This window comes from Periophthalmus magnuspinnatus, chromosome 4, assembly GCF_009829125.3.
Source record: "Periophthalmus magnuspinnatus isolate fPerMag1 chromosome 4, fPerMag1.2.pri, whole genome shotgun sequence".
Classification (NCBI taxonomy): Eukaryota; Metazoa; Chordata; class Actinopteri; order Gobiiformes; family Gobiidae; genus Periophthalmus; species Periophthalmus magnuspinnatus.
Genome location: NC_047129.1, coordinates 9,036,299 through 9,064,046, shown reverse-complemented (window position 1 = coordinate 9,064,046; position 27,748 = coordinate 9,036,299). Strand labels below are relative to the sequence as shown.

Genomic DNA, 27,748 nt, shown 5'->3' with positions numbered 1-27,748 from the left:
ACTCTCCACCCATATCCGAGAAGAGCGTGTTAAGAGGTGTCTCACCTTCCATGCGCAGTACACTCTTATTACCAAGAAACTCACTGCTGGACTGACAACACCACCGCGGCTTCTTGGGACACACAGCTGCGACTTCCCCATTGGCCAACAAGCTTAGGACCCTGTACGTAACGGCGTGTCCAGCTCAAAGACGCGCGGAGATCTCCAAGGAATTAACGTGTTGGGATTTACCTGGGACTTGTGCTCCTTTATTGTTTTACCTTACATGCCAAAGCTGGGGGAACATATTGAAAAACAACAGACTATAGCGCGAAGCTTTACGGTTTTCGCCACAATAATTGGTAAGTACACTAATTATCCTGCAATACTGAAACTGCTCGGGGTTGTATGCATTTACGAGATGCGTCCGAGTAAACTGACGCGCAGCATACTGTGTTGGTGGGTAAAGAAATTGATTGAAGACAATGAGTCAATGAAGGATCGATAAAGGCATGTTGTCAAGTGATTAGATGAGCCACCTTCCATGTAATTTCATTGGACGTGATTAAGTTAATAAGGCTGGTATCGACTCACGCAATATGTCAGCCAGTGTAAACTCTAATCAGCGGGTGGCACTGTGATGATCAGTGAACCTAAAACAAAAGTGAATATCTTATGTTTTGTGAAAACAAATCTATCATAACATATTGGCATTGTTGAAATGATTTTTCCTTAATTATTACACGGGCTATTGTAAACTTCCAAATTATAATTGTGTGTGATTATATTTCATCGCCGCTAGATGGCGTATGAGCACGGTCTTTGCCAAGGTTCCACTTGAGTTACTTAAAAACTCATGTTGCTACTATAATGAACAACTACATAATCCTGGACTTGTTGTTTGTTCAGTAACATCATTTTGACTTTTGTCTGGATGTTAAAATATTGGAGAATGCCACAGCCTAAAGAGGCAGTGAGACGAGTCTTCTGTTGTGTCTCATTCTCAGCACTGAGTCAAACCTGCACGTTCTTCTTGTCCGCTTGCCTTTTGCACATCCATAATCATGTCTGTTTGAATGTAAGATAGTAGGTGTCATAGGACATAGGACATCGAGGTTTTTAAAGGGTTGATGGACGACATTAAAGTAGACTACGTGTATGATGGACATGAAATAGGACAGAAAGGAAGACAATTATTTCCAAACGCAAACTGTTTTGGGAAGGCTGTTAAATGCGGAGCTGAGTTTAAGCGTCACTGCTGTGTACTGCTGTGCTCTGAGCACATATTTTGTTCTATGCTGTAATTTATTATGAATGGCCTGAGCTCGCGGGCTCTCCACGCGGCTGTGAGTGCCTTGATCCTATTGGCTGAAGAGAGCAGCGTCCTGAAGGATCGCCTGTGTGATTGGTCGGAGGCTTCGGGGTTGTGGGCGTATTTTATCGATGGTGGAAGTGGGATACTTTGTGACAATGTTCATTGTCGATATTTCATTGGAGCTGCCGTAGGTGCGCAGCGGAGAGCCGCTCACTGTTAGCCAAGGGAGCCATCGCAGCTTACGGACTTTGCATTTCCACGACTTAGGCTTTCAGCTGCTTAAACCCACCAAGAGGACTGTGTATTATTTAGTTTCTAGACAGCGAATATTTTCTCTGACAACGGTCTTCGCTTGTCCAAATGGTAATACTCCCTGCATGTAGCATTTAGGACGCTTACACCCTGGAAAAAACAGCAAAGACTAAATCAAACCTTGTGTAGGTGACTTTCTTGGGGAACTATTCGTATGTTATCAATGAGAAAGAAGACGAGTTGGCTTTTATTTCGACTCTCGGGGAGCGAGAGTAGGGAGAGAGGAGAGCCTCTTTGAATGCTGCATTTCAGTTGAGAACAGAACAAGGGACCTTTGCCGAAACAACGGATATTGCTCTTCATTTCACTCTTGCTCAACTCCGGCTCTGCGCATCTCGTCTCTTCCATCTCCCACTACAGGTTATCGGATGGACCAACATCCCAGCGCCCGGAGCTGCACCAGTCGTGGAGCTTCGTCCTGCGAGGCCGTCCCGACTGAGCCATCCATGAATCTTTACATCCACTCCACCACCGGTACACGCTTCGAGCTCTCCCTGCCCCAGGAGGAGACTGTGGAAGGACTGAAAAGGAGGTTGTCGCAACGTCTCAAAGTACCTAAAGAAAGACTCGCTCTGCTACACAAAGAAACGTGAGTGTTAACTCAGATTTTCTTTTTAGATTTGAAGTATTTCTATATGGGGCGCTTAAGTAAACCAGTCACGTTGCTTTTGTCTTTAAATGCCATGCGTAACAGTGAGACACGCACTGAATACGGACACAATGAAAAGCCACATCAATCCCTACAGTAACAGCTATATGTTGAAATATCCAGCACAGAAATTCAACCTTGCCCGCTTTGCACGTCAATATATTCAAGGAAGGCAGCGGGCATCAGGACGCACAGTATTGGAATTACGCATAGGGGACGCACCGGTCATTGGAATAGTATTGACCACGCTATCTGCAGACTTCCATTGATTAACCCCCGTCATTGCGAATAGCGAAGGCTGATTGAATTGCTAATACTGCTTGAATCAAACAAGTTAAACATTGATGAGCAAAGTCACAAGGACCTGGTATAGCCTGTCATTTATTTACTTATTTGCAAGATAACATAGGTGGTTTACATTTCACTTGGTTGTGTCAGGTTAGGGGTAAAACTAAATTCTATCCCTTGCGTCACCAAATGCATTATTGGTGTTCTCTTTTCATGCATGCAAACTATTATTATTTAAACCAACATGAAACCACATTAGGTGTTGTACTCATGAATTGAGCCCAAGTTAATTTGACTTAACAAAAGTGCAGGTGGCATTATGCAAAGATTAAGTAAAGGGGGGCTTACATGCAAACAGTCAGCATTGTTTTTCGGACCACCCTCTCCTCCCACTCATTGTAATCAGCAAATAAATCACATCATCCTCTCCAACCTGAAAGCCCCATTTTAATCTTCTCCTGTGCTCCTCAGACAGTAGTCTCACAGAAACCCTGTCTAGAGCTCCTTTGTTCGGATGCATGAGGTGAAATTTAGGTCATACGCTTACAACACGCTGTCCTCTATATTAGACTATTGGACTGGAAGAAGTCACTATACCTGAGTGACTCATAGGACAATAGGATTCTCTTATACCACTACTTTGTATCAAACTAACACTAGAACAGTCATTATTTCCAGAGTACATGGTCACCTTGGTGTCCAATAGGAGACATTAATGACCAGTTGTACTTATGACAATATTGTACTAATACTTACAACAATCAAGTCATTACACTAAATATTACTGAATTATATTATATCATTATTATTATTATTATTATTTTAATTGTGCACTTTCTACTGTTTCTACTTTCTGTTCTCTGGTTTGTACGATTGCAATGAAATCATTTTAACAGTAGAAAGTAATTATCAGTTACAAGTCTAAATGTTCGTTTCAGTTTGTATTCAGTGCACTACTTCTATTCTTGTTTGATAAATGCAATTCACCAACAGAAAGTAAAAGACGCAGAAATGGGTACCACTTCTTAGGCAAGTGGCAGTGGTGCCAAGTCTCCGCTACATGCACTTGTCAAGCTCCACTATACTCCAAATTGAAATATGACAGGCCAATCAATACCTCCTTTTCATGGACCTTTTCACCCACGGCTCTTTCTCCAAACTAGTTTTCAAGTCTGCTCTGCTGCAGCCCTTTTCAGCTCTGGGCGTTTGTGTTTCTCAAGTCAGGAGATATTGTCAGCACGCACTAATTATCTTGTTCTCTCTAACCCAAGGCGACTAAGTTCAGGTAAACTTCAGGACCTGGGCATATCAGATGGGAGCAAGTTAACTCTTGTACCAACAGTCGAAGCAGGATTAATGGTAAGAGTCACACCACCGTGTTTATGTATATAACAGACATATACAGTATGTAAATTGCTTTCACATAACACTGCATCACTGAATTACACACCTACATGCAAAGATTATAACCAGTGATCTATTTGCAGTCTCAAGCATCAAGACCCGAACAGTCTGTAATGCAGGCCTTGGAGAGCCTCACCGAAACTCAGGTATGAACTGTTTCCTTTTTACACAATACAAAAATTACACACAGTTTTTGCTACCTTTTGTGCTTAGGTTTGCATGAGGGCTTTGGGTGTGTGGGGGTAGGGGCTGTAGCCATGGTGAAAATGCAGCTCTAGATACAACACAGATGAGATTGTGCACAAGCCTCTTTACTTGTCTAATCTCGGCCTCTTAAACAAACCAAGCTAAACTGAGTATTGCGAGCTGCTGGGATATAATAAGCAGTGACACCCTCTTGTATCCTAGTAACATGTATGTGCGCACAGCTGTGGGAAGCCTGCACACGAAAGCTGTATTTGAGTATATAGCTCTCACGCCTTGCTACCCACTTTTTTCTTTCTGCTTTTATCTGCAATCACTCCCCACCTTTTTATGTTCTAACACACACACTGCATGGGCAAGTTTCCAGGAAGTCAAGTCTCAGTCATAAACATAGTGCATAGATCATGAGTTGACAACCTTCTCACAAACTATTAGCATGAGGGTTCCTGGAAGCTTAGCATGCACATTGTAAAAAAAAAAAAAAGGCTATGAGACTTTGCATTTTGTAAGGAAACGTTCTATATGTTGTGGTTTGACTCATAGTGGCCTGACTCACCATTTTGATCAATAGTGAGACTATAAGCAGCGAAACAGTGCTCGGTCGCTGGCTTTAGGGTGCAGGGTGAGAGAGCGGAGAGGCGATGAGGCTGGGTGCACACAGACAACAGTGTGACGTAAGAAGGCACGCGGCAGCTGATAGACTGAGTCAGACACACTTCCTCTGTAGCATTGGGCAACACTGCAGAGACGTACGTAACTGCACCGCTGACTGCCTGCTGACGCGACTAGATGGTGCAATTAGATGTTCACATGTATTTGAACTGTGTCAAGGATGTAGAGTTTGTCGTAAGAGAAATACGACAGCAATATGGGCACGGGGTGTGTTTTTTTTTTTATCTGATCTGCTTGCAATTCAAATGAAATAAATATATGGCTCCTGTTTCACGAATGCTAATATCCAGTATGTCACTCAGGGAAGGAGAGGAGTGACTGGTTGGGTGTTTTATTGTCTGTTGATATATTTTGGTGGAATTCCTGGCTCAACATTTAGCTAGAAGCACTGACAGAATATGACAGAGACTGTGTAGGTGTGAGCAAGTGAATGTGTCCTTATTGGTTTGGTTTAAGACTGAATGCATTTCTAGCCCGTTGTTTGTGGGCTGGAAGTGAGCCCTGCCCATCTTCATGTGGGATGCTCAATCTAGTCAATGATCATTTCCAAAACATATTTCCCGTCTCTGCTTTCTTCCCACATTTTGCTTCAACTACTACTCTTTGTTATGAGTCAGACGCTTCTCTGTAGAGCTTATCACACAAGCATTTCAACGCACTGTTAATCTTTGCGGCTCTGCAAGCATGAATAACGGGCTAAAAGGTTAAAATAAAGGCATCAAGCTGCTTTAGTCTGTTTCTATCCCCACCAATTGATTCCTGCTTTATAATTCATGAAGCCGAATGGAATGATATAGATTGTTGGAGAAGATTACAGATCGGCGTAAGATTAGAAAAACACAAAAGCTTTTCCTCATTTCCTCTCTCCCTAACTGGGGCTATCAAAAATCAATCAATGCACTTAGCTCTTAAAAGTGTCTGACATGATAGCTGATATGCACCCTAAAAATAGCTCAGGAGATGTATGGGTGGCCACACTAGCCCTTGGTCGAAGCATTTACCCCATTACCCCTTCTCACTGTCCAGTATTTCGGCCATCTAATTTCCAGAAGGGATGGTAGCTAGAAGTACACTTGGTTTCATAGAATAGTGGGCTAAAGTAGATCGCCTAACCCTCCTATTAGAATCCAAGGGGGAGAGAATAGATTGCAGCCAACCAGGAAGAACATGACAGTTTCTACAGGCCTACGGAACAAGATAGATGGAAAATGTTTTATGGAAATTGAACCTTAGCAATTATCAGCAAAGGAGAATGTGTTTCAGTTAACAGCCCTCCCAAGGCTCTACAATTTAAATGTGCTGGGGTTTGCAAGTCCAGCTAGCCAGGCATAAGCTATAACTACTTTGGGTTTGTCCATGATGGCAAGGACAATCCCAGTCTGCCTTAATTCCTCCTCTGGCATCTCGCTACACTTTTCGCATGACATCTAAGCTGTATTAAGCCACTGCCTTCTGACAGCTCATCAAAATACAGTTGCCCTTGCTTCCTCTTTCTCTCTCTCTCTCTCTCTCTCTCTCTCTCTCTCTCTCTCTCTCTGTCTCTCTCTCTCCCCTCATTCTGTCTACGAAAGGAAGGCACACACACACATATATAGAGACACACCAGGACTGAGGGGATATATTTAAGAGGATTTCTGATGCTACCGGAGAATGAAAGAGTGTCTGATTCCACAGTAGAATGGATGTACAGTATGGAGCCAGAGACTTAGTGAGGTGTAAAAACAACAAAAATGTGTTATTAATGAAATATGGTGTATATCTAGTAATCTGTTTCAGTCTGAGTCTGGGAACTGTAGCTTTACTATTGTGAGTTAGCATCAGTGCCTTGGCAGAGGTCTGCGCTTTCAAATTGCTTCTAGTTTTGATTTTTGGTGTCATGTTGTTGGTGTCGGCAGTGACATCACCAGTCCATCTATTGATCAGAGCATTTGACAGAAAGAGAAGGATTATATGTCCCTTTTAGCACATGGGGACTATTTGCTCATTGACGCACATTGATGTTAGTATAAAAGACACACATGCACCCTATACCCTATACCTCCTACTCCTCATGCCCTCCCCCCATGTAGCCACCTCTTTGTTCCTTGAGGACTAAACCTGCAGCCTCTTTCACAATGATTCAGGGTCACACATTTTAAGTTTTGGCTTGCCCCCCTCCTGCAGTCTCCTTTTCAGTCTGCATATAGGCTCCAGATATACTCAATTGACTGATGCTGCCCTGGTGCATACAGCTTTCAAAATCAATGCCTGGCCCAGCTGGAGTGATGCTCAGCAGGCACTACAGCATTGACAAAATTTGCCTTGAACACTAACACAGATTGGGAGTATGTGGCTGTGTGCTGCCATTCCCAAATGTCCCATAGGAATTGGCCAGTTACGTGTCTGCTCTACTTTTCCTATCCCTATATTTCCCTGAAGCAATGGCATTGTCATTGTGCTGCTGTCCAGATAAGAGGTATATAGACAGTGGCAGTAAGGGCTACACAGTGTATGGCATATCTATAGGGGAGCCACATCTGGCCTGTACATGCTTCACTGTCTCTCATAGGTGCTGCTTGCCCGTAAGGTCGTAAAGATGTAGGGGGAAAGCATGAAGGACAGTTGCACTAAAATGAGACAAAATTGGACTGTGGAGGATGACCCCAGCTCAATGCAAATTGTCAATATGATTCTTCTTCTACTGCCCTGCCCCGTATCAACCTTATCTATATGTTAGTTAATCAGCCGGATTGACACCAGTGGAAATCATTGCAGGGTAATTGTATTGAGGATTTGGGAGTGCACCGAATTGAAAAAAATGACTCAAGCCAGTCTATTGGTCAATATGAATGGATCCTCCCTCACTGTTTTTATAGCTCCCTCTCTCTCGTTGAAATGGAGGTCTTTTTTAAATGCATACAGCTTAGGAGAGGCTGCTCTTGCTCTTTTGAATGCTAATTTGCTTTTTGTTACCTAAATGAAAGCTACAGAAATTAATTTATTGCGTGAATGTGTAAATCAAATTGTGTATGGAATCAAAGACAATGGTGATCTGAAAAAGGCCTATTCATTATGCGGCTAAATCCTCGCCTTGAAAACAACATTAATAAGCGAAGCACACAGCTTTTTTGCACCTGTGTGTAATCCTCTTTGTGCTGTCCCAAATGCACAGAAGGGTGTATTATTAGGTGAAGGGCATCAAGGTGTGCAATGAGCCAGTAAGGACTATCAGAGCATTGCGCTGTTGTGTGGATGCACGCACCCACATCCATATTTAAAATCATTGTGTGCTCACTCATTCGGCTGCAAGGGGAGTCTGTACTTGTCTATATTTGCGTCGTGACTATCAGTGTTTTTTGTTTTTTTTCATTCCCCTGGTGACACTGGGGCTTTTGTGATTCAAGTAGCAGGCTTCGTGACAAGAGGGGCTACTGCGTGGGAGGGACTGAGGCCAGGAATATCCAGTCTGATAGCCACCATCAAGTCTAATGATGGCAAGTTGCTATTGGAGGTCAGAATCTTGACTTAGACGCATTGCTCAATGATACAAAAATGCAGGCAGTGATGTTTTATTGGCAAGATAAAACACAGTGGCTATTATTAAGTGCGCCCAAACCGGTGATTAAAGCAGCAGGTAGAAAAGGCCAAGATTGGATTGTAAAAAAACGTTAACAGACCTGTGGGTTAGAAATGCAAGTATGGCAGTGGTGCGCATGTGTATATGTGAGCTTTTGGATTTGGATTGACCAGTTGTTGGCACACAGTAAGGGGTGGCTTCAGCAGTAACCCGATCATCCTGAACTTTGCCATTCTGATCTCTCTTTTCACTCTCATTCGGCAATAGCCAGCTGGTCCTCTACTAGCACCCTTACTCTTTCTGTTACAAACATCTCTACTGGGGCCTTTGAAGAGCCCCCTGGCTGCGTTTTAGGATTTGGGGGCCATGATGCAAGAAGTCTATTGATTTTTCTTTCCCTTTCTCTTTTGAGAGGCTGTTATTGCATCTTTAGCCGGTGTGCGAGGCTATCAATAGTGTCCTGGCGCGATCAAAACACCTGGGTCGATGTGAGGGTTAATTTGCAGGTTTTTGAAGCATACCTTACGCGCATAGAATTTGGACAGGTGCGCTGGAGGCTGAGTGTGCCTTCTTCCTCATCTCAAGGCTTCCCCTCTTCCCAACCATCTGTCCCGCCCTCAAATCCTCCATCCTCTTCTCTCCTCTCCGGCACAAAGCTGCTCAGTTGTTCATGAATGTCAGCTCAGTGCTCTGTCTCCTTCCCCTCTCTCTCTCTCTCTTTCTCTCCCTCTCCCTCTCTCCCACTCAGCCCACCTCCAGTCTCTTCCTCCTCCTGCTTATCTCCTAGCCGTAGTTCGCTTAGTGTGCAAAGGAAGAACGACTGCAAATGAGTTCCTTGAACCACAGGGACCCCAATAAATAAAACTGTCAGCCAGAGATGTCGAAAGGGAAAAAAAGAGGGAAGGAGCCAGAGGCGCACTCTCACTGAATATTTCATCACCAGCAGCAGCAGCTCCCTGACACCCTACCCCCATCCCCATGCACCATCCTCGGATCCTCATGCCATCCAACCCCCTTCGCCTCCATGTTTTACCATCCCCGCCTCCTCAGTCCGGCCCTTATCATATTCTCCCCTATCTCCGCATAGCAACCAAAGCCTTCTGCCAAACAACCTCGTGTGGTCTTCTGTGACAATGCTGTCACAAAAAATGTAAAAGTAGTCATGCTGTAGCTTTAGATTTCCCCTTAAATTTTCGAATAAAGCTACAAAATTGGCTGACATAACTGGTATTGTACAAAGACACGTGCCAATCAAACACTAAGAGATCAATTAAAACAATAATAAGCTCACTACTGGGTTTTTAAACTTGCTACCGTCCCTTGGCAAAATTAAACTGTTGTTACGATACACATCACAAATTTCTAACCACTTGACTGCTCCATTGTGCATAGTGGGTGAGGTGAAGGCAATTAAGGGAGCAGCACTTTATCAACGCCTGAGTAGACTTGCATCCCGTGTAATTTCTGTCAGAGGTAATGACGCTCACATGTTGTTTTTGGGCAAAAACACACAAACACACGCCTTGTTCGGCAGGCATGACCACCTTCGCTTTTTGCATTCCACTGCTGCTGCATCAGAAAGAGAACAATGCAGGGCTGGTCCAGTCTGTCTGCCTTAACACAACAAAAAGGGGGCCTCCTCTTACAATCCTGTCCCTCATAAGTACTACTAGAGACAAGGTGAAGTTGTTTTTATAAAGGTTTGTAGAGTCAGATAAACAGAGAAATCGTGCAAGGAGGATTTTAGCTTAGAAGTGCTCTTTTGTTTGATTGCAATGTTCTTGTAGCTCAGTCTATCTGCTGTGTCCTGACGTCAATGGTAGCTGGGCCGCACTGGTGTCTGTCTTCTTGGCTGTGCTCCTTAGAGAAAGAGAGAGAGAGAGGCATGTTTGGACTGGAGCTGAGCTGCTAGTCGAGACCTCTGGGAATGGTTTGCAAGCCAGCTCTCCAACACTAGAGCAACCCCCTCCTCCCCTCGCCCCCCTCTCCACACACACAAATGTGCTTCCCTCGCCTCCTTCATAGTCTCTGTCCGTCTGGAAGAGGCTTGTTGTTACACGATCACTCGCCAATCTAGCCCCTGGCAGGCAGCGAGGCAGGCAGGGCGCTTCGCATCCTCCCTTCCCCCAGGAAACAAGGCCCTATTTCAGGTGTTCCACTCCACAGCTCCCGGCTCCGAGCTACACAAGCTGTTCAGCCCTCTTCTCGTTGTCGGGGAAAATAGCATGTCAGTCACAAATGATACTGCTTGGAAGAAGAGGAATTCTACTTCTGAAAATGTATTACTTTTTTATACCAGCACAATATGAGTAAAATATGAGATTGACTGTTGAATATTGCAAACCAGGACTGAACAAAGAACTAATTAAGGTCTCTAAACAGTTCAGTGTATTGTAATATGGATATTAGTTGCTCTTTTTTGTTGGTTCTGTGGTCAAAGGGAAAGCTAACCACAAAGTTACAAGAGTGTCCTGATTGTAGCTGCTGAAATTTCCCCTATCATTTGTCCTGTCTTTGTTTATGTGGGTTTCTGCCCTTTTAGTTTCTGCCCAAAGATGAGGTTGCGGTGGGTGGCATGCGCGCTTCTCGACCCTCCAATGAGTCAGAGCAGCACAGAGGAGATTTTTAGCCCGCGCGTGTTGGGAGACTAAGCCGGGCAAGTGTGAGCAACTTCTAAATTGACTTTGTGACTCAACCACGCCTGAGACTTTGAGACCAAGAGTGACACAAAATCAGCCGGAGGAGGCATATAGAGGGAGGGAGCGAAAAAGAGAGAGGAGAGGCTTCATTCTCTCCTTGGCTAATTTGGAACTGCCATGTGGTGTCAGGAGCGCAGTAGGAGGACATGAATTTCATCTGGTGGTTTTGAATAATCCGCACTAATCATTATAAGGGTAATCAAGCCTCCTCTGTGTTTCTCCTGCTGTCAGTCACCACCAGGCCTCTTTGCATCGCACTTTCTCCCATGTACTACATATGTAAATGATGTCTTCTTTTAAATTGGAAATACATATGTATGTACAGGTTGGATGAATTATGGAAACACACGTCCTTGTCAAATTGATTTTGAAATGCTAAGATCAAATGTGAATGCCTAATGCAGTTATAAATTGCACAATGTAGTGTTCTCATAGTTTCACAATATCTACTACCCTCTTGTAATAACATGGGTTTAAATTTAAATTAAGTTCTATGCCAGATTCCCTTTCTGATGCTATCTGATGCTATCCTCTACATTTACACACTCAACAGCTGCCAGTCAACCAGACACCTCCTCCCCTTCTGCCCTCCTGCCTTCTCTATCTCCATCTCTCCCCCCACCTTAGAATGCCAGCCTCCTCCCACTCCCCAAACGGACTCCACACTTCAGTAACAGCTCACCGTTGACCTTTTGCACATGGGGTTTCCTGGAGCCTTCTCATGTAGCACCCTGTCCTTACTTCACACCCAGACCCGGGGGCATGCTGGCTTTATTGTCCCACTGCAATGGGGCAATCATGACGGGTGTATCAACAAGTCATGGCATTGGCTATGTTAGCAAATTTGAAAAACTAAAGCTGATTTAGCTGTATTTAGCTGTAAGTAAAATGTTCCCACAATGTAATACTGCTGAATCATTTAACCATGAACAGTATTTTTAAGTATCTGGAGGTACTGAAGTTCATGATAATTCATGACAGCTTATTAATATAAAAATACGGTAGACTTTGCCAGAACTAGTTGCATGAAAGTTCTCATACTAATCATTCTGAAAGTTACTCTGGGAAATGTAACTCATTACTGGACTGTTGATTATTTACATACAACCTCGAGATCACCCCACCCCCAAAGTCTTTTCACCTGCCTCCCCCTCCTCTCCTCTCCTCCCGCAATCCTCTTTTTCCAAACCATGTCAATATCAATGTGTAAAGGTCACCCTGGCAACAGAGAGGCAGCGGTCGATAGAGAAATAAATAAGCAGAAAGAAAAAGGGAGAGAGGAGTGATGGAGGGCAGAGCCTGGTGATCGTGGGGTTAACTACAGGCCAACATCTCCAAAGCACACTCCAAAAGCAGCAGCGTCTAGGGGAATCAGGCTTTCACTTGCCTTGCCCTGTCTTTGTATGTATGTCTCTATTACCAGGTATTATTCCCTCTCTCTGACTGGCCCTTTTAGTGCACTCTTGTTCAGTGTATAGCTGAGTGCCTTCTGTGACCCACTCTGCCTCTAGGGGTAAACACATGTAAGGGTTACTGAAATCTATAGGAACAGCAAAGTCAACATGATATTAGGCACTCTTATTTGTTTCTATCTGCATGCATTTATTTGACAAGATACTCAAAGGTGAGGGTTTTTTGCTGGAAAGGCAGTGGGAGGCAAACGTTTAAGAGCAGGATGCGGGAATGCAGTGGGTGAGGACAAGAGTTTGGTTGTTTAGTGTGAATCCTCAAACCAAGTCGTGACTCCTCTTTAGTCTGTGTGAGTGTGTGTGACTGTGTGCTCGTCCAGGCCACACGCGGGTCAGTGGAGGCCATTGCTCCACAGCTCCAAAAATGGGCAGCCCTTCCAGATCCGCCATGGACCCATGGACAATCAAGCATTCTGTGAGTGAGAGGCGGGCGGGCTGTGTTTCCTGGACGTGGGACTGATTTTTCAGGCCCCGGGCCAGACAGAAGGGTGGCCTTTGTTCCTGCGCTGAATGACACTGCTGACTAAGAACAGGCCGAGGGCAGTGGGAAGAGGAGTGGGCTCTATTTGTGTTCTTCACTGGCTTTCTTCACGCTCTGCAGATGTAAAAGCCCCAGTGTTGGAGAATAGTGAAAGACTCCATAATGCACTAATGGGCTGCGTCTAGAAGAGGGGGTCTGTGTGTGTGCAACGGCCAAATTAGAAAGCAGACTAGCAAAGTGTAGTCATTGTAATAAGACTCTAGCACTATGCATAAAACACCACTAATAACAGCTAACAACTAAATGTTGTTGTCCCTGTCCCTGTCCCTGTTTCCTCAGGTCAGTGACTTCCTGTCCGGCCGCTCGCCGCTCACCCTGGCGCTGCGCGTTGGAGACCACATGATGTTTGTGCAGCTGCAGTTGGCGGCGCAGCAGTCCGGAGGTCCTCAGCTCCAGCACAGACACGTCATCACTCGGGGCAGTGGGGACAGCAGTGTGGCACAGCCCACAGGACAGCCTCGTGTGCCCCACCCATACCCCCACCACCATCCGCACCATCCACACAGTCCCAGCTCACATGGTTCACCGCCTCACCCTTCCTCCACCCCTTCCCCTGTGCCCCTGTCTTTCCCCATGCCCTCCTCGCACCACCAGCCGCTGCCTCCCATGTACCACCAGTCCGCCTCATCCGCTCACTGTAGTCCTCCAACTCCACCCCCTCCACCCCACTCCCCTCGGCCGTCCCACATGCCCACAAGTCTGTTTCGATCTCCAGCTCATCACCATCACCACCATCACTACTACCACCAGCCTTCGTCAAGCCAGTCCGGCCACAGCATGAGCCAGCCCAGCCCTGTAGCCCCAGTCCTGTGCCCAGAGGTAAGCTACTCAGGTGTAATATGTTTTATACATTCTTAAAGCGATAAAAGCATAGGCTTCCTAAGAATCAGTGATCCTAGCAATCAGAGAAAAGGTAGAATGAGATTGCAATGAATGCAAGACAATCATTAACCTAACCTTAAGAACTATTTATGCACAAGGGACTCACAAAAGGTGCACAGGCGTTGTAATGGTATAGATGTACGGAAAACGGATGTTTTTTTTCTCATCAAGCCTTAAGTGTACGCGAACATGTGACCTTTCCCTGGGTTGTAGTTTCACTTTCACATGTTAGCAGGTTAATTCTTTGCTAACGTTAGACACATATGTTTCCTAACTTGGTCTTATTGCATTTTTGGGACCCCAGGTCAGGTCCTTGTCACTTGATGTCCCTACGAAAGATTAGGTTTTCCTGCTTAGGTTGCTTACTGTACATATACAGCCTTATAGCCTACAAAGGTCACCTAGGGGTGTCCTCAGAACAGTTGTATACATTATACATGCTATATGATGAAGTGTAAATACCACACGGGTCAGGAGTGTCCTCACTGAGACACTTGTAATTATTTGTGTCTTAATGTGTTGTCCATATGTCTTCTGCAGGCAAACTGCAGCTCCACCACCAGCCCAAACAGTGGCAGCAGCTCCTCCTCCCGCTCCCGCAAACCTGGAGCCATCATTGAGAGCTTTGTAAACCATGCTCCCGGAGTCTTCTCAGGGACTTTTTCAGGTGAACACACTTCTGCATTTGAACAAAAGCAGAAAAGCATTAATCAGCAAAATAAATTAATGTGAAATTAAAATATTTAAACTTTTGTGTGCCTTTTTTCAGGCACTTTGCACCCAAATTGCCAGGACAGCACAGGGCGTCCCAGACGAGATATTAGTACCATCCTCCAGATCCTTAACGATCTATTGAGTGCGACTCGCCACTATCAGGGCATGCCCCCATCTCTGACGCAGCTGCGCTACCAGACCCAATGCGGGTCACCCACGTCCCCTTCTCCGCCCCCGTCACCCCCGGTTACTGGCATGGCAGAGCTCGCTGCCAAAGCTACCTCAGTGCCCTCCTGCAGCCGCAGCAGCCCCCCTCCAGCCCTCCATCCTCTGGTGCAGTGCCAGAGTGAGATCCACATGTGCAAGCCTCCCGGTGAGTGACTCCACTGTCTGATCCTGCTCATGCAAGCATGTCATGAACACAACCCAAACACACACATTAAGTCGTTGTGCATTGCTCCCAGCTCTGGGAGGCAGATGTTACTACACTTAGTAGTGCTGTTCTCTGAATATGTGATGGCTGAGCTCATATTTTACTCAATACTACCATTTCATTGTAATCTTACTAGATGTAATTGTCAGTTAATTGTCTGTTTATCTTCTTGATTTAGTCTGACTCACTGTCGTTGCTATTAAAATGTTTAATGAGCAGAACTTTACTTTGTAGCAAAGCCGTGAAAGAACAGAAGCAGTCATATCTCTCCGGAGAACAAAGGTAGAGAGGCTGCAGCAGAGGGGGATCCCCTTAGTAATGCTACCCTCTGCAGACCTGTTCAATCAGGCTCGACCTGTCAGCCTGTGCAATCTGCTTTGTTTGTGTGCACCTAGGAGATAGTTTTACCCCTTGGAGCCTGGGCTGGGCTGTGTTTAGATAAGATTAGGCAGTGAGTGGTGAATCTAGCTCCTAAAGAAAGGCTACAGCTGGGGCATGTATGGGCTCAGGCTATAGGGCTGGACAAACCATGACATACCCAGGCCCAAGACTTGGGGCAGGGCAGGTGTGTGCAGTTCAGATTATACACTGGAGGGTCTCTTTCCTTGAGAAAGACACAGGATGTGGAGTGTCAGACAGATGTCCAGCATCGATAACATTCAGTCAATGTTGTAAGGTTAGACTTGCTGCGCTGGGAGAAACAGCATTGTCCTCTGCTGCCTCCTTATCTCCTAGTGAGGAAATTGAGCTACTGTGGTGAGCTGTGGGTAAATTTTGTTGAATAGTTCCAGCTCCAATGCTGTGATTAATGTTTAATGTTTTCTTTTGTTTAGAAAAGCAAGTGCATACACTTCCATTGTGACTGTGCTGCTTTGTCCTCTTTGTTTTACGACCGCATGCACAAGCAGAATGAACCATTTAAGTCGTTGCAGTCGTAAGAACTGACTGCGATTTATAGGCACTGCTGCGTATTTTGTGCATCACACTGAGCGGCCTTACGAACGTGCACTGAACAGATGGAATAACACTGGGTTATTTTCCTAACTCAGGGAAGACCTCTCCTCATGGCCCCCTCCTCCTCTTCCTCTTGTCAGCTCTCGCGTTCACATTCTGCAGCCCACGCCACTGTTTCCCCCATTTGCTGTCCAAAAAAAGCCCTGCTGTAAAATCCATCTCTCTTCCTCCTAATCACCCCCTCTTTCTTTCCATGTCTGTGTTGTGCATCAATACATTGTCTGTGCACATTTGGCCTTTAAATAGAAAGATGTATTCTATGCAGCCCTGAATAAGAATTTGCTTTGTGTGAGAGAGGGCAGTGAGAGGCGGCAGAAGACGGGAGTTTTTTTTTTTTTAATCCTAAGTCCTATTCATCATGCTAGTGTTTATTAAATCCTGTCCATCAGTCCACTCTGTAAATGTTCACTGATTATCCATAACTTCCAGCTGGGACAAGGCTGCTCAAATACCCTTTCACAACTTTTTTAATGACTTCAGGGTAGACAGTTATTGAATAGGTAACTGTAAAGCTCCAGTGGATAATGGACATTGAAATCCTTGTCCCATGAAAACTGATGACTAAGCAGACCCCTGTAGTCTTATCATCTGATTCCCAATGCAGGACTTAACGTGGCCACTTAACTTCTCTTCACAGAAATTCACTCAGCTAACTGGAATAACCCGCTGCTTCCCATGTGCTTGAAAATGGTGTGTGCGCAGGTTGAGACAGCCCTCTTGAAAATGTCACATAGCTCGGCTGTCTCCTGAGAGCCTTTACCCTTTCCTCTTGCAAGTTCATGCGCGAGGGGGAGATGACAAGCGTAAATAAAAAGCTCAGAAACATACACACGGGAACACATAGTTGACCACAAATGGCTGCTTTAAAGGCCAGCGCTGTGGTTTGGTGGCTTCGCTCTGTAGTTTTTGCTGACAGAGATTATGTGACAAGGTTAGATTTTGAACAAGCTTTTGGGATGTCCTGCCAGGCTGATTGTTAGCTACATTCCAGTACTGAGAAGGATGGACCCCCACCTCTGTTCTGCCCCCTCCCTATCCCGGGCTAGTGTGCCATTGTCTGGAGGCCTAGGGGACAGGGGCCGCACACAGGGCACCGGGCAGGGCCTTTGTGGGATTTGAGGTAGGGGGCTGAGGAGTGGATTAGAGGCTGGCTTTTTAGTCCCACTGCAGCTGCTTTTAGGAAGGGCTTTGCTATGTGCTATATAAGGTTAGTGGTAGAATATATGAACATAAATACATGGAATGCATTTGTTAGACCACTTTGATGTCCCTTTACTAGGGTCTTTTATGAGCTTTATGAATGAAAGGTCTTCTGTTTATATCCTCTACCTCATTATCTTAGTAGAGGTGAGATAGTTGGGGGATAGTTGGAGCGCACCCCTGTCCAATTATTGAGTTATTTAAACACATTATCCCCTGTACAACTGGGGTGGGTTTACAGTGACATACATGCCCTGCTGGTATCTCTGTGCCAGTGGCCCAGTGACAACAACAGCAGTATACAGCTATCTGGAAAAAGCAGCCAAGCACATCAGGTGCCCTTTCATACTCGACAAGGAGAGGAGTGAGTGAGAAGGAGAGAGGAAGAGAGAGAGGGAATGCAAATTAAGTCTAAAAGTCATTGAAGAGCTTGTGTCCCTGCAGGGCTGTCACTGCCCTTTCATAGCCTGTCAAAATGTTCATAGTAGCTTGTATGGGATTGGTGGCTTCACTTTGGTGCGTTTCATTTGGTCATAGAGGACAAAAAATTCCATTATGCATTTATATAATTTGGTTCTGCACTTCTCTAACCCACACATCATCTGACTTTGCTGCAATGTGAATCTCCATTTCTATTTCTTTTTATTCTTCTGTTGCCCACATCCCCTCCCTCCTTTCTTTTTCCCCGGTTCCCTGGATGCTGAGCAAACACAATGTTCTCTCTGCAAGATCACAAGACTTATCAAGGCAAACAAACAAACAACAGCACTAAGACAACTGCAAATGAAGGCCAATCTTTATGCAATCAATAGCAGAAGAAGCTCCTTTAATCTCCCCCTGCATCCCGCACACTGCAGCCCTCCTCCCTCCACCACCTCTCCCGCTCCACCCCTCCTCCTCCTGTTGGTGCTCCCTATCTCCGTCCAGCCCTTGTGTTGCTGGGCTGGGCTCAAAGGCAAGGAAAACTGACTGACGCATCGATTATTCATAGATCACCCCGTCTTTCTTTCTCTCTCCATCCATTCCTTTGCCCGCAGTGCCTCGTTGCGTACTGCTCTTAGATAGAATAGTTTTGGGGATATCTGAAGCGACTGAGTTATGGTGCTTGAAAGTAGTGCAATACAAAAAGTCATTAACCTACTGTAGCTGGATTTTGTTATCATTACAATTACATGCATAGTATTAATCAAGACCCAGGTTTAGAATTCTGCAATAATTACTTGTTATTCGTACAATAACATCTTTTTGCAACAGCTACCAGTTTCAAAATTTACTGGGTTAGATTGACTTTTAAAGATTTCCGTCAGACATTTTTTACTAGGCCACACTTTCTAGCCCTGTAATTCAGTTTTCCGTAGCGTCATGCACATTCTCTGTAGTGGTGCTAAGAAAAGCTCTCCTCCCTGTCCCCTTTAAGTTGCGTTTCCTGTTGGCTCATTTTAGTGCCACCTCTCTCTCTCTCAATCTCTCTCTCTTTCCCTTTTTCCCTCTCTCTCTCTCTCTCTCTGGCTGGGTCCTCCAAGGTTATTGTGCTCACGTCAAGCGCTGGTCTCTGCAGCAGGGCTCTGGGCCAGCCTGTGTGTTTCTCCGTGTATAGTCTGTCCTTCGTAGCCAGCCCTAATAATAGCCCCACTGTCATAAACATAGTCTGGAGATCCCTGCGGCCAGCTGTGTCCGGCCTTCCGCCCAGGGCTCCGGTAGTGACGCTCATGAATGAACACACACACACACACACACACTGACACAAAGTTTGGTGTAGCTCCAAGCACATTCCCGGAGCACTTGCCAAGCCAAAGACCAAGACCTCCTACGGCAACACCAAACTGCTCTATAATGCTATAATACTGTTAGCAGAGCATCCATTAAACTGCACTCAAGTTGTATTCAACCCAACCAAAAGAAGGAAAAAATTCTAATTCTGGATTTTTTTTTGAACAATAAACATTCAAATTGTAACTAATACATGGAAATATTATTAGTGAAGTTAAGTGATCACCCCCCTCTCTGCTGTGCCTATAAAAACACGTGCAAGCGTTCAGTTTGCCTGCCTTATTTCGACACAGCTGAGTGGTGCCTTTGGCTAGTAAGGGCAGGGGAATAGGCAGGAATAGTGTGAAGGAAAGAAACCCTTGGAGCGGTATACTGATGTCACATGGAGCTGAGGCAACGGAACAATGGCAAAGCCCCCTCTGTGTCGCCCCGTCACCCCAGTACCTACCCCTGTTCTCTTGAGATGAAACCAAAACATTAGGAATATTTGATACATATACGCATACTCACATGAGGAAATAATACAACCAGTGTGTGATTTAATAAGGAGAAGTTTTAAAGCGTACAAATAAACACTAAGTTCTAATGTTAAGTCCAAAAACAATGTAACATATTGAAGATAGTGAATGGATGAAAACTAACATATGCAATTGGCTTAACCACCTTTGTCTAAAGCCACTTTTGTTCTTTGGAAAACACTGGTGAGTATTTATAGATGGCAAAATGGCTCGATCCGATAAGCAAATGAGAGAAAGAGGCGAATTAAGCCCACACAGATTTCATTCCGATGTGGGGAGGAGGAGCAGTGTGAAAATCGATTCGGAAAACTGCCACCTACGGCCAATCCTTATACCCTCCACCCTCGTCTCTATGTCCTTTGCTCTATCCATCCCCCCCATGTGCTTCCTCTTTTGCCCCATTTGCCCCTGGGGGAGGAATTCCTTAACCCACGCTGCTGCCGCCACTACTACTAGCACCACTGCCACCCCCCATCTCTCCTTCACTCCTTTTGCCCCACCTTGCTGTCTCCGGGGAGACTTGGGGCAGTGGGGGTTGGAGGAGAGTGGAGTGGGTGGTGGTGGAGAGGAGGGGCAGTTGGGTCAATGAGCTGAGAGTAGGAAGCCATAATAAAGAAAAAAATAGGAGAAAAAAACCCTATACCCCCACCACTACCACCCCACCTCTCTGCTTACAATTTCCATTCGCTTGCATTTTGTATTGAAAGCCAATAGCGTTGTCCTGGGCCCCGAGATGGATGGCTGCACTAGAGCTAAGGTTTAATCAATAGGTCTTTTTAATTTGCCATCGATCCACGTTAAAAGCTACTGTGGGTGCTTGCCGTGTGAGTGTGTGCGCACGTGCATACCAGTGTGTTGTTGGGTATACTTAAGTTTGTGTGTATGTGTGATGTAGTTCAATGTGAATCTGAAGTGCATGTGTGTTCCGGTGCACGCAGAAGGAGGGGAAAAAACTAGGCAGGCCAGAGAGAAGAGATGGTCACTGTGCTGTGCTTTTGGTTTATTGACATTCAAGACCCCATTATTTAATTATTTAATTCCCAGACAGATACTAATGGAGCTGGCTAATAGATTGCGGTTGCTTTCCCCCCTCTTCCCTTCCTTTCCTTTCTGAATATACGCAGAAATGGAATTAGGCTCGATTCGGTTCAAGTGTAGGGATGCATTCACATGGGACATCCCTCGAGACCCCACTCCCCTATAGTCACATCAACAGCTGCAGGAATGCATTTAGTATGACGTCCATGTCATCTGGAATCATGTGCCCGGATATCATTGCTAAATGGATAGGCTGTCCAATACGATACATCTTACCTTGACTTATGTTTGTGCGGTGTATGGCCTTGTTACTGGATATAAGTCTCCCTACTGAGCTATAAGGGGGTGAAATAGCAGAGAGGGGGCTGATGATGCGTACTGGGGAGGTGGAGATGTGATTCCAATGTTAAAGTGTGTACTTGAATGTGCCTGTGATTCTTGTGTGTCCTAACATTATCATTAAGACCGTGCAGCCTCATCTGCTGCCTGTAAACATATTGACATTGTCTTTTGACTTTGTGCTTTTTTAAGTACAATGGTTCTGGTGCATCTCACTGAGAATCAATATGATTAATACTAGTATTAGTTAATAACTACATAATGACTAAAACAGAGACTGACACCTGCAAAGCCTCCAAAGTTCTTTTGGGTGTTTGCATCATATGTGCAGCAACATGAGGCTGCTACTTTGTGCATTGGCTTTTCACTGAATCAAAATAAACTGACCAGAGTACAATAACAAGCCTACATACCAATAATATCTTTCTCACTGTTTGATCAGCTATTGTTTTATAAATGTTGTCACCAGACAATGACTAACCAAACCTTGTCTCTTTCTTTGGTAGGTGACCGGCTACGTCAGACAGAGAACCGTGCTACTCGCTGTAAGGTGGAGCGCCTGCAGTTGTTGATGCAGCAGAAGAGGCTGCGCAGGAAGGCCCGGCGGGACCAGCGTGGACCCTACCACTGGCTGCCCAACCGCAAGGCCGGCCGCAGCAATAGCAACAGCAGCATGTCCAGCGAGGGCTCCCTGGATCTGGACTTTGAAGACTCGGTGTGGAAGCCCGATGTGAAGGCTGACCTCAAGTCTGAGTTTGTCATGGCCTAAGATAGGATATAGTATCTTCAAAAATGTGTGCAAAGGATTAAGATTCTTTGGAAGGGAGCACCGGGGAAGGCTCCGTACAGACTTGAACCCATTCTGCAACAATAGCAACAGAACACTGATTTTTTAAGCTTGGATTTGGACAAGTCATAAACTGACCAGTGAGACTTAACCTGGACTTGAGCATAGCAGAACTGAGAGGGAGATGGTGGTGGTGTTTCTAGATTATTTTGTTCAACTCACTGTGGACATGAAGCACTCCACTCTGGACTAAAACACAGGACAGAAGCACCGGGCGCTTCACAGTCGGGACAAAGGCAGAGCTACCGAACTATATGGATTATTCCTATGGGCATTCTTCTTGATCACACCTACCAAGTTCAGTTTCTACCTGTTATGGGGTGGTTGAATCAGATTTTGTTTGTTTGATTTTTCTTGCCATTTTGAAACATATTATATTTTATAAATGATAAAATATGTAGCATTGTTCACAAAGCATTCAGGTTTTCATATAACAGTAAAAAAGAAGTTGATTTTGCACATGATTTATAACAACTGGTGTGCAAGGAGGCAGGGCCTGAAATAGAAAAGATTATGGAAGTAGTGAACCTCAGCGACATAGGGTATCAATAGGAATGAATAAACAAAAAGTAAATTAATATGAACAGAAAGTGCTTTAGAGGATTTTAAAAAACTTTAAATATATGGAAAAAAATCTATTTTTATTTCTTTTCCTATCTGCTGTTTTCAAAAAGCAGCAGCCCTCTGTGGCTTTAGTCAAGTCTTTGACTACTAATTAAGTGTACATCAATTCATTAATTCATTCAGCTCACTGATGGGTTCTATTTGTCTAGCCTCAACCACAAGGAGTTTCACAGAGCCCACCTCACGTCTAACAGACCTGAAATGACTAGATTTTGTGTATATAACTGTGACAATTGGCAAAGGTTTATGAGGGTGCGTGTGTTTGTTGTGTTAATTGATTTATGATGTCCCCGATTTTGTCCAAATGTCTCCCAAATCTCCCCATAGCTTTTAAATTCACTGCAGTAAATGCATGAAGAGTATAGCATTCATTTCCATATTGGCCCCATTCAACATATGTGATCCGAAACAAACAAAATTTCTCTTGTCAGAAGGTAAGTAGGATTGAGCATCATAGTTAGATAGTGCCTCCACCAGTTCATTCATTGACATATCAGGTCAGGCCTTTTACAGTTTTGCTGCTACACACAGGAACGTTCAAAAACTGGGAGGGAATAGTACGTTTTTTGCATGCAAATGTGTGAAACTACATTTTACTTTCTATTGATGAGAGAAAAAAAAAAAACATTTTGAAACTGGTGCTTTGGGGGAATGAAGGTTAACAACATGCATGATTTTGTGAAGAAAAAGACAACCAATGCTGCTTTTGTTGGTTAGATTTTTGTAACATTTCTTTTTTTTACAAAGAGGAAAAGTGTCCTGCAATTTAAGTATTACAGACGCAAAACCAAAACAGATGAAGTTAACTGAACATTCCTGTTGTTTTGACAATGAAGACGATGGCAATTTTCGGAGAGACAAGAGACTCTTTGACTCCCCAATGCGCTGGTTTGATCCAAGGAATTTCAGAGACTTTTCACGGATCCAGACTGACAGCCCACCTCCCCTCTGCTCGCCTGGAACCAGCAGAATGGCGGACTTAAAAGTTCGTCTAAATTTGGTGTATTTCTGTCTGAATGATCGACCACCATTATTGCACTCCTAGAGATTGCAGAGAGAGATTACCTTTTTGGTGAACCTCATTGTTTTTTTAAGTGGCCTTATTATTACCTTCACTAAAAACGAGACACTTGTGGGGGAACAATGGGAATGGGGAAATGTTTTCTGTGTATTGTTGTCGTCATCAAGGCACCATTTTGTCACTGAGGAACTGGGCATCTGTGGTTTAGTGCTTTTTAGCTGGTGGAGTCTCAAATTATGTCAAAGGCTTCTGTGCCTTAAATGTTGCCCTTGCAGTGTCAGTGTCAAGCTGATTTCAAGTTGTTTTCACTGGTTTTTACACACGCAAAACTGTAGTATTTATAGATTTTGAAGGTTATTTCAGCAAAAGTAGTTCCTCAATTCTTGCCTTTTGTCCCCAATGTGTTGCCATATTTGTTGTTCTTTGTTCAATACGCACATCTCCCCTGTACTCCAATACGAAAAGCTACAATTATGCTAAGCTAGCCTTCAAAGTTTACGCCACAGTACTTGTAGGCTGAGTGGAAACCCAGCCCATTTCAGATTACGTTGATCCTAAGAGGACGCCAAAACTACATGCACTTCCTGGTCACATAGACAGTTTAGCTCAAGCCCCTCCCAAATTTTTTATTTAATTTTGTTTGTATATGTATGAACTATACTCTGTGTGTGCCTCACTTCTGTGTAAAAGTCAAAAGATGATGAAACAAAACAAAAAAGATGATGAAGCATTACAGAGAGGAAAAAAAACTTGGTGGTATTCAGATCATTTAAGTTGCCTGTTCTTTCTTGTAGCCAACTATTGAATATAACAGGATTCAGAATACAATTTTACAATGTTCTAGCTCTAGACCGGTGTAGCACATGTGTGACTGTATTAATTTATAAACCAAAATGGTAACTGTGAATTATGTATTTCTTTGTGCATTTTTTAAACATTGGGGAGACAGTTGTTATAGGGCATGGTACAGCTGATGCTCATGTCCAAAAGAAATCTTTTGTTTTTGGTGGATTATAATGGAAACACACGTTTCCGAAAAAAGGAAAAAACTGAGAAAAAAAATTACAAAAAAAGTGGAAAAAATCTATGAATATATTTTTTTTTCTTAAGCAATACATTTCAGTGTGACTTGTGATAGAACATTTTCTTTTTTTAGGTAATAAATAAATAAAAAAAGACAAAATGAGTAATCAGCCGTGTGTGAGTATTCATTTCTGATTTAATAAAATTGAATGAAAGCTGTATTTCAGTTTTATGTTTCATGAACGAATGTATTTCATGAGGTAACACGATAAGAGCGGAATACGTAAAAGAAGCAAAGCTATTATTCTCATTGATAATATATTGCCTTACCCTATAGCTAATGTAATAGATAGGCTGGACCATTTCATCAGAGCTCCAGTTTGATTTATAAGGACTGAGAGCACGAAGGAGGTCATGAGCATTTGTATAATTCATACATTCAGCCCTATCACTTTTGGGATTGTCAAAGAAAACCTAATAATACAGTTTCCTTATTAAAATTGATTAACTCCTTTTTGCAACACAAGCAATTTAATTCATATTCAATTTAGCCTATTATTTTAAAATGAGTACGCTCATGTAAGCCTTGTTTAATGAAAAATGTAGGCTTATTTGCGAGAAACTGTAATATTTGTGAGCGCGGAAGAGTGGAGAGCAGTAGTTATAGCCAGTTCGTTTTAGCAGTATAATAGGGAAATGTTTCTGTTGTCATACTATGTTATGATTACTTGATTATGTTAGTTGATAAAAAGTAAAAGAGACATCACTTTTACCATATTCAATCACACGGTTTGGGCTATAGGCTTCTTCCACTCCCCAGCAGACTGAATCATTGAGCTGGCATTAAAATGTTTCCAAAAAAGGTCATAAAACTGTGAAGACATGGGATGGTAATTAGGAATCATGAGCATTAATATGTTAGCACCTAGGAACCCGTGTCTCATTATGTGCCAAACGATGGGGTGTTAGCAGAGGCTAGTGTGGGGTGACCGGGGTTATGAGGGGGTGGGTCGGAGCTCAGTGAATACATTTCTATTGTTAAAACATGTTCCATTTTACTGGTTCCTAGAGATATTGCCATGGGAGATTGTATGAAATTACAGGTGACCAAGAATAGAAGTTACTTGGAGGTTTTAGTTTATAAATGCTGCTACAATGTTCTCTTCTCCTGTTATATGCTCCTTCAAGTGTGGACACGTATATAGGGTTGAATAGAGTTCATGCAGTTCTGTTTTCCTTCAAAATGTGTTGCTACTGCAAGGTCGGATTGGCCATAGGACTTGTGAAGTGTTTTTGTAACTACGAGCATCGGACCTATTTCTGTTATAAACCACTTTAATGCATAGCTCACTTTGAAGACCAATTATTCTACTATTCTACTATACTTCTATTATAGCATTTCATAACATTGTCCAGATGATTGCCTTGGAAAAATCAAGATGTGCATAATAATATATTCATTAGCAATATGAAAGTAGACATTTTGACCATTTTGATTTGTAAATTTAAGCCTACCACAGACAGAAAAAGGCAGGCACGCTGTTTTGTCAGGCCTTCATTCTGAAAATACAGCCAAGTATTACAAATGTCTCTTGGCCTTTTCTCTTGCTTGATTTTCCTTCTATTTCTGTAAAGATGGATTTGGAAATGGAGCTCCTACTCAGACATAAGATAACATCCCCCTCCTGTCTGGCCTTTCTAAAACACATAAAGCCGCTGCATTGTTTAGTAAGAGGAACCAATGAAAGCGGAATATTGATGGCGGGTCACGCATCGATCGAGTCATCAATAGCTGGTGGTGATGCTTTTCTCTCAAAAGACGAGAGGATAGAGACAAATGCTAAACGTGGAGCAAAGTGGCTACTTTTATTTGCATGGCGCCATTTGAGCCTTTTCGTGCAAGTTGTAAAGTAGCGTACAACGGGTATTACCGACTGCATCATAAAACAGTTCATTTTTCATTGTTGCGTGGAAAACCTACCGAGCAAATGCTACTTGAGCTTAACAGTTTGAAAATGAAAAACTGAAACAACCTTCACCTGAAAGAAATAAATGAATAAAGAGGTGACTTTCTTGTACAACACAAAGAAATACAAAGATTAACAATATCATAATTATGGCAATATATTTTTTGTTGATTTGACTTCAGCGTTCAGCAATAAATCTCACTTTTACCCAAACCAGTTCAAGTCTTAATCACATTTAAGCCCTTGTTTTGACTTGGCATTGTGACACTTAAGACTATAGGCTACTGTTTTATAAGCATCACTCATTCATAGGCTAAAGCTTTTGATCCATCTTACCTGCGGCCGTATTTGTTATTTTTTTTGGCTTATTTACTTAATTTACCTGAGAACATATAGTTTCACGTTTCTTCAGTTAGCCCTGCTCAAACGTGGCATCAAAAAGACTAACTGCCATTTCTTTGTGGGTTTTAGGCAAAGATTATTAGGCACTTTCTGGTTTATTGAATATGAATAACAGTCTGCGTGTGTTTTCTTATGGATTATTTCTCTGAAGACACGGCAAACAAAAAGAGCTAAACTTAGGCACATCCCATCTGTCACTCGAAGCAAAACAAACCACAAGGCAGGAGTTGACACATATTTACAGTGGATCTCGCAGGTGCAGCTAACAGGCAACAGACTACGTTATTTTTGACTAGGGACTGTCTCTGAGAGGGGCCCACCAAACAGCCAACAGTCTGTTTACACCGTCACATCTTTTCTCCTGAATCTGTCTGTTGTACATGAGCTAGAAGCAATAGCAGCAGGCAGGCGGGCGGCAGGCAGGCAGCAACACAATGCTAACTAAATTCACACGATTTCCAGTCATACTGCAACTACCCAGAGAGGCTCCTTTTCTGAGAAGTCGCTGCAGCTTATTTCAGAGTGTCATTCACAGCCTCCACACTCATCTGCTGCCTCAGTTGTGGAGGTAACTGTCTTTGCAAAGATAGAAATAAAAGAAGAGAAAGAGAGAGAGAGAATGAGACAGAGGGCTCAGCTGCCACCACAAACTGAAACGTTGTGGCGTGGGGATAGAGAGGAGATCCGCTGGAGCTGGGGTTTCACACGTCGCCTTGTGATTTCAGATAAGATGGTCTCAGCTGTAACTTTCCCCACATACACACAAGTATAACGGAAAGTGTACAAGCAGTATCACATGACACGGCAGTATCACATGACACAATGACATCTATAAGAGCCTATGTATATCTGTAGTAAAAGTGCAAGC

The 27,748-nt window shown here is 43.7% G+C and overlaps 1 protein-coding gene across 1 annotated transcript; it reads left to right on the top strand.

Moving 5' to 3' along the window:
* midn (midnolin) lies at positions 1–24,395 on the top strand. Its single transcript, XM_033965643.2, has 8 exons — positions 1–341; positions 1,967–2,195; positions 3,815–3,902; positions 4,031–4,093; positions 13,368–13,907; positions 14,511–14,637; positions 14,740–15,057; positions 21,503–24,395. Exons 1-8 carry the CDS (start codon positions 266–268, stop codon positions 21,763–21,765), a joined length of 1,704 nt encoding a protein of 567 aa, XP_033821534.1. The 5' UTR covers positions 1–265; the 3' UTR covers positions 21,766–24,395.
* Positions 24,396–27,748: the final 3,353 nt, after the last annotated feature.

Bases quoted from the DNA above. Each gene is read 5' to 3' on its own strand.
- midn (XM_033965643.2), top strand. From the start codon at position 266: ATGCCAAAGCTGGGGGAACATATTGAAAAACAACAGACTATAGCGCGA. The intron at 4,094-13,367 runs GTATGAACTGTT...CTGTTTCCTCAG, and splicing joins AGAGCCTCACCGAAACTCAG to GTCAGTGACTTCCTGTCCGG. The intron at 14,638-14,739 runs GTGAACACACTT...GCCTTTTTTCAG, and splicing joins CTTCTCAGGGACTTTTTCAG to GCACTTTGCACCCAAATTGC.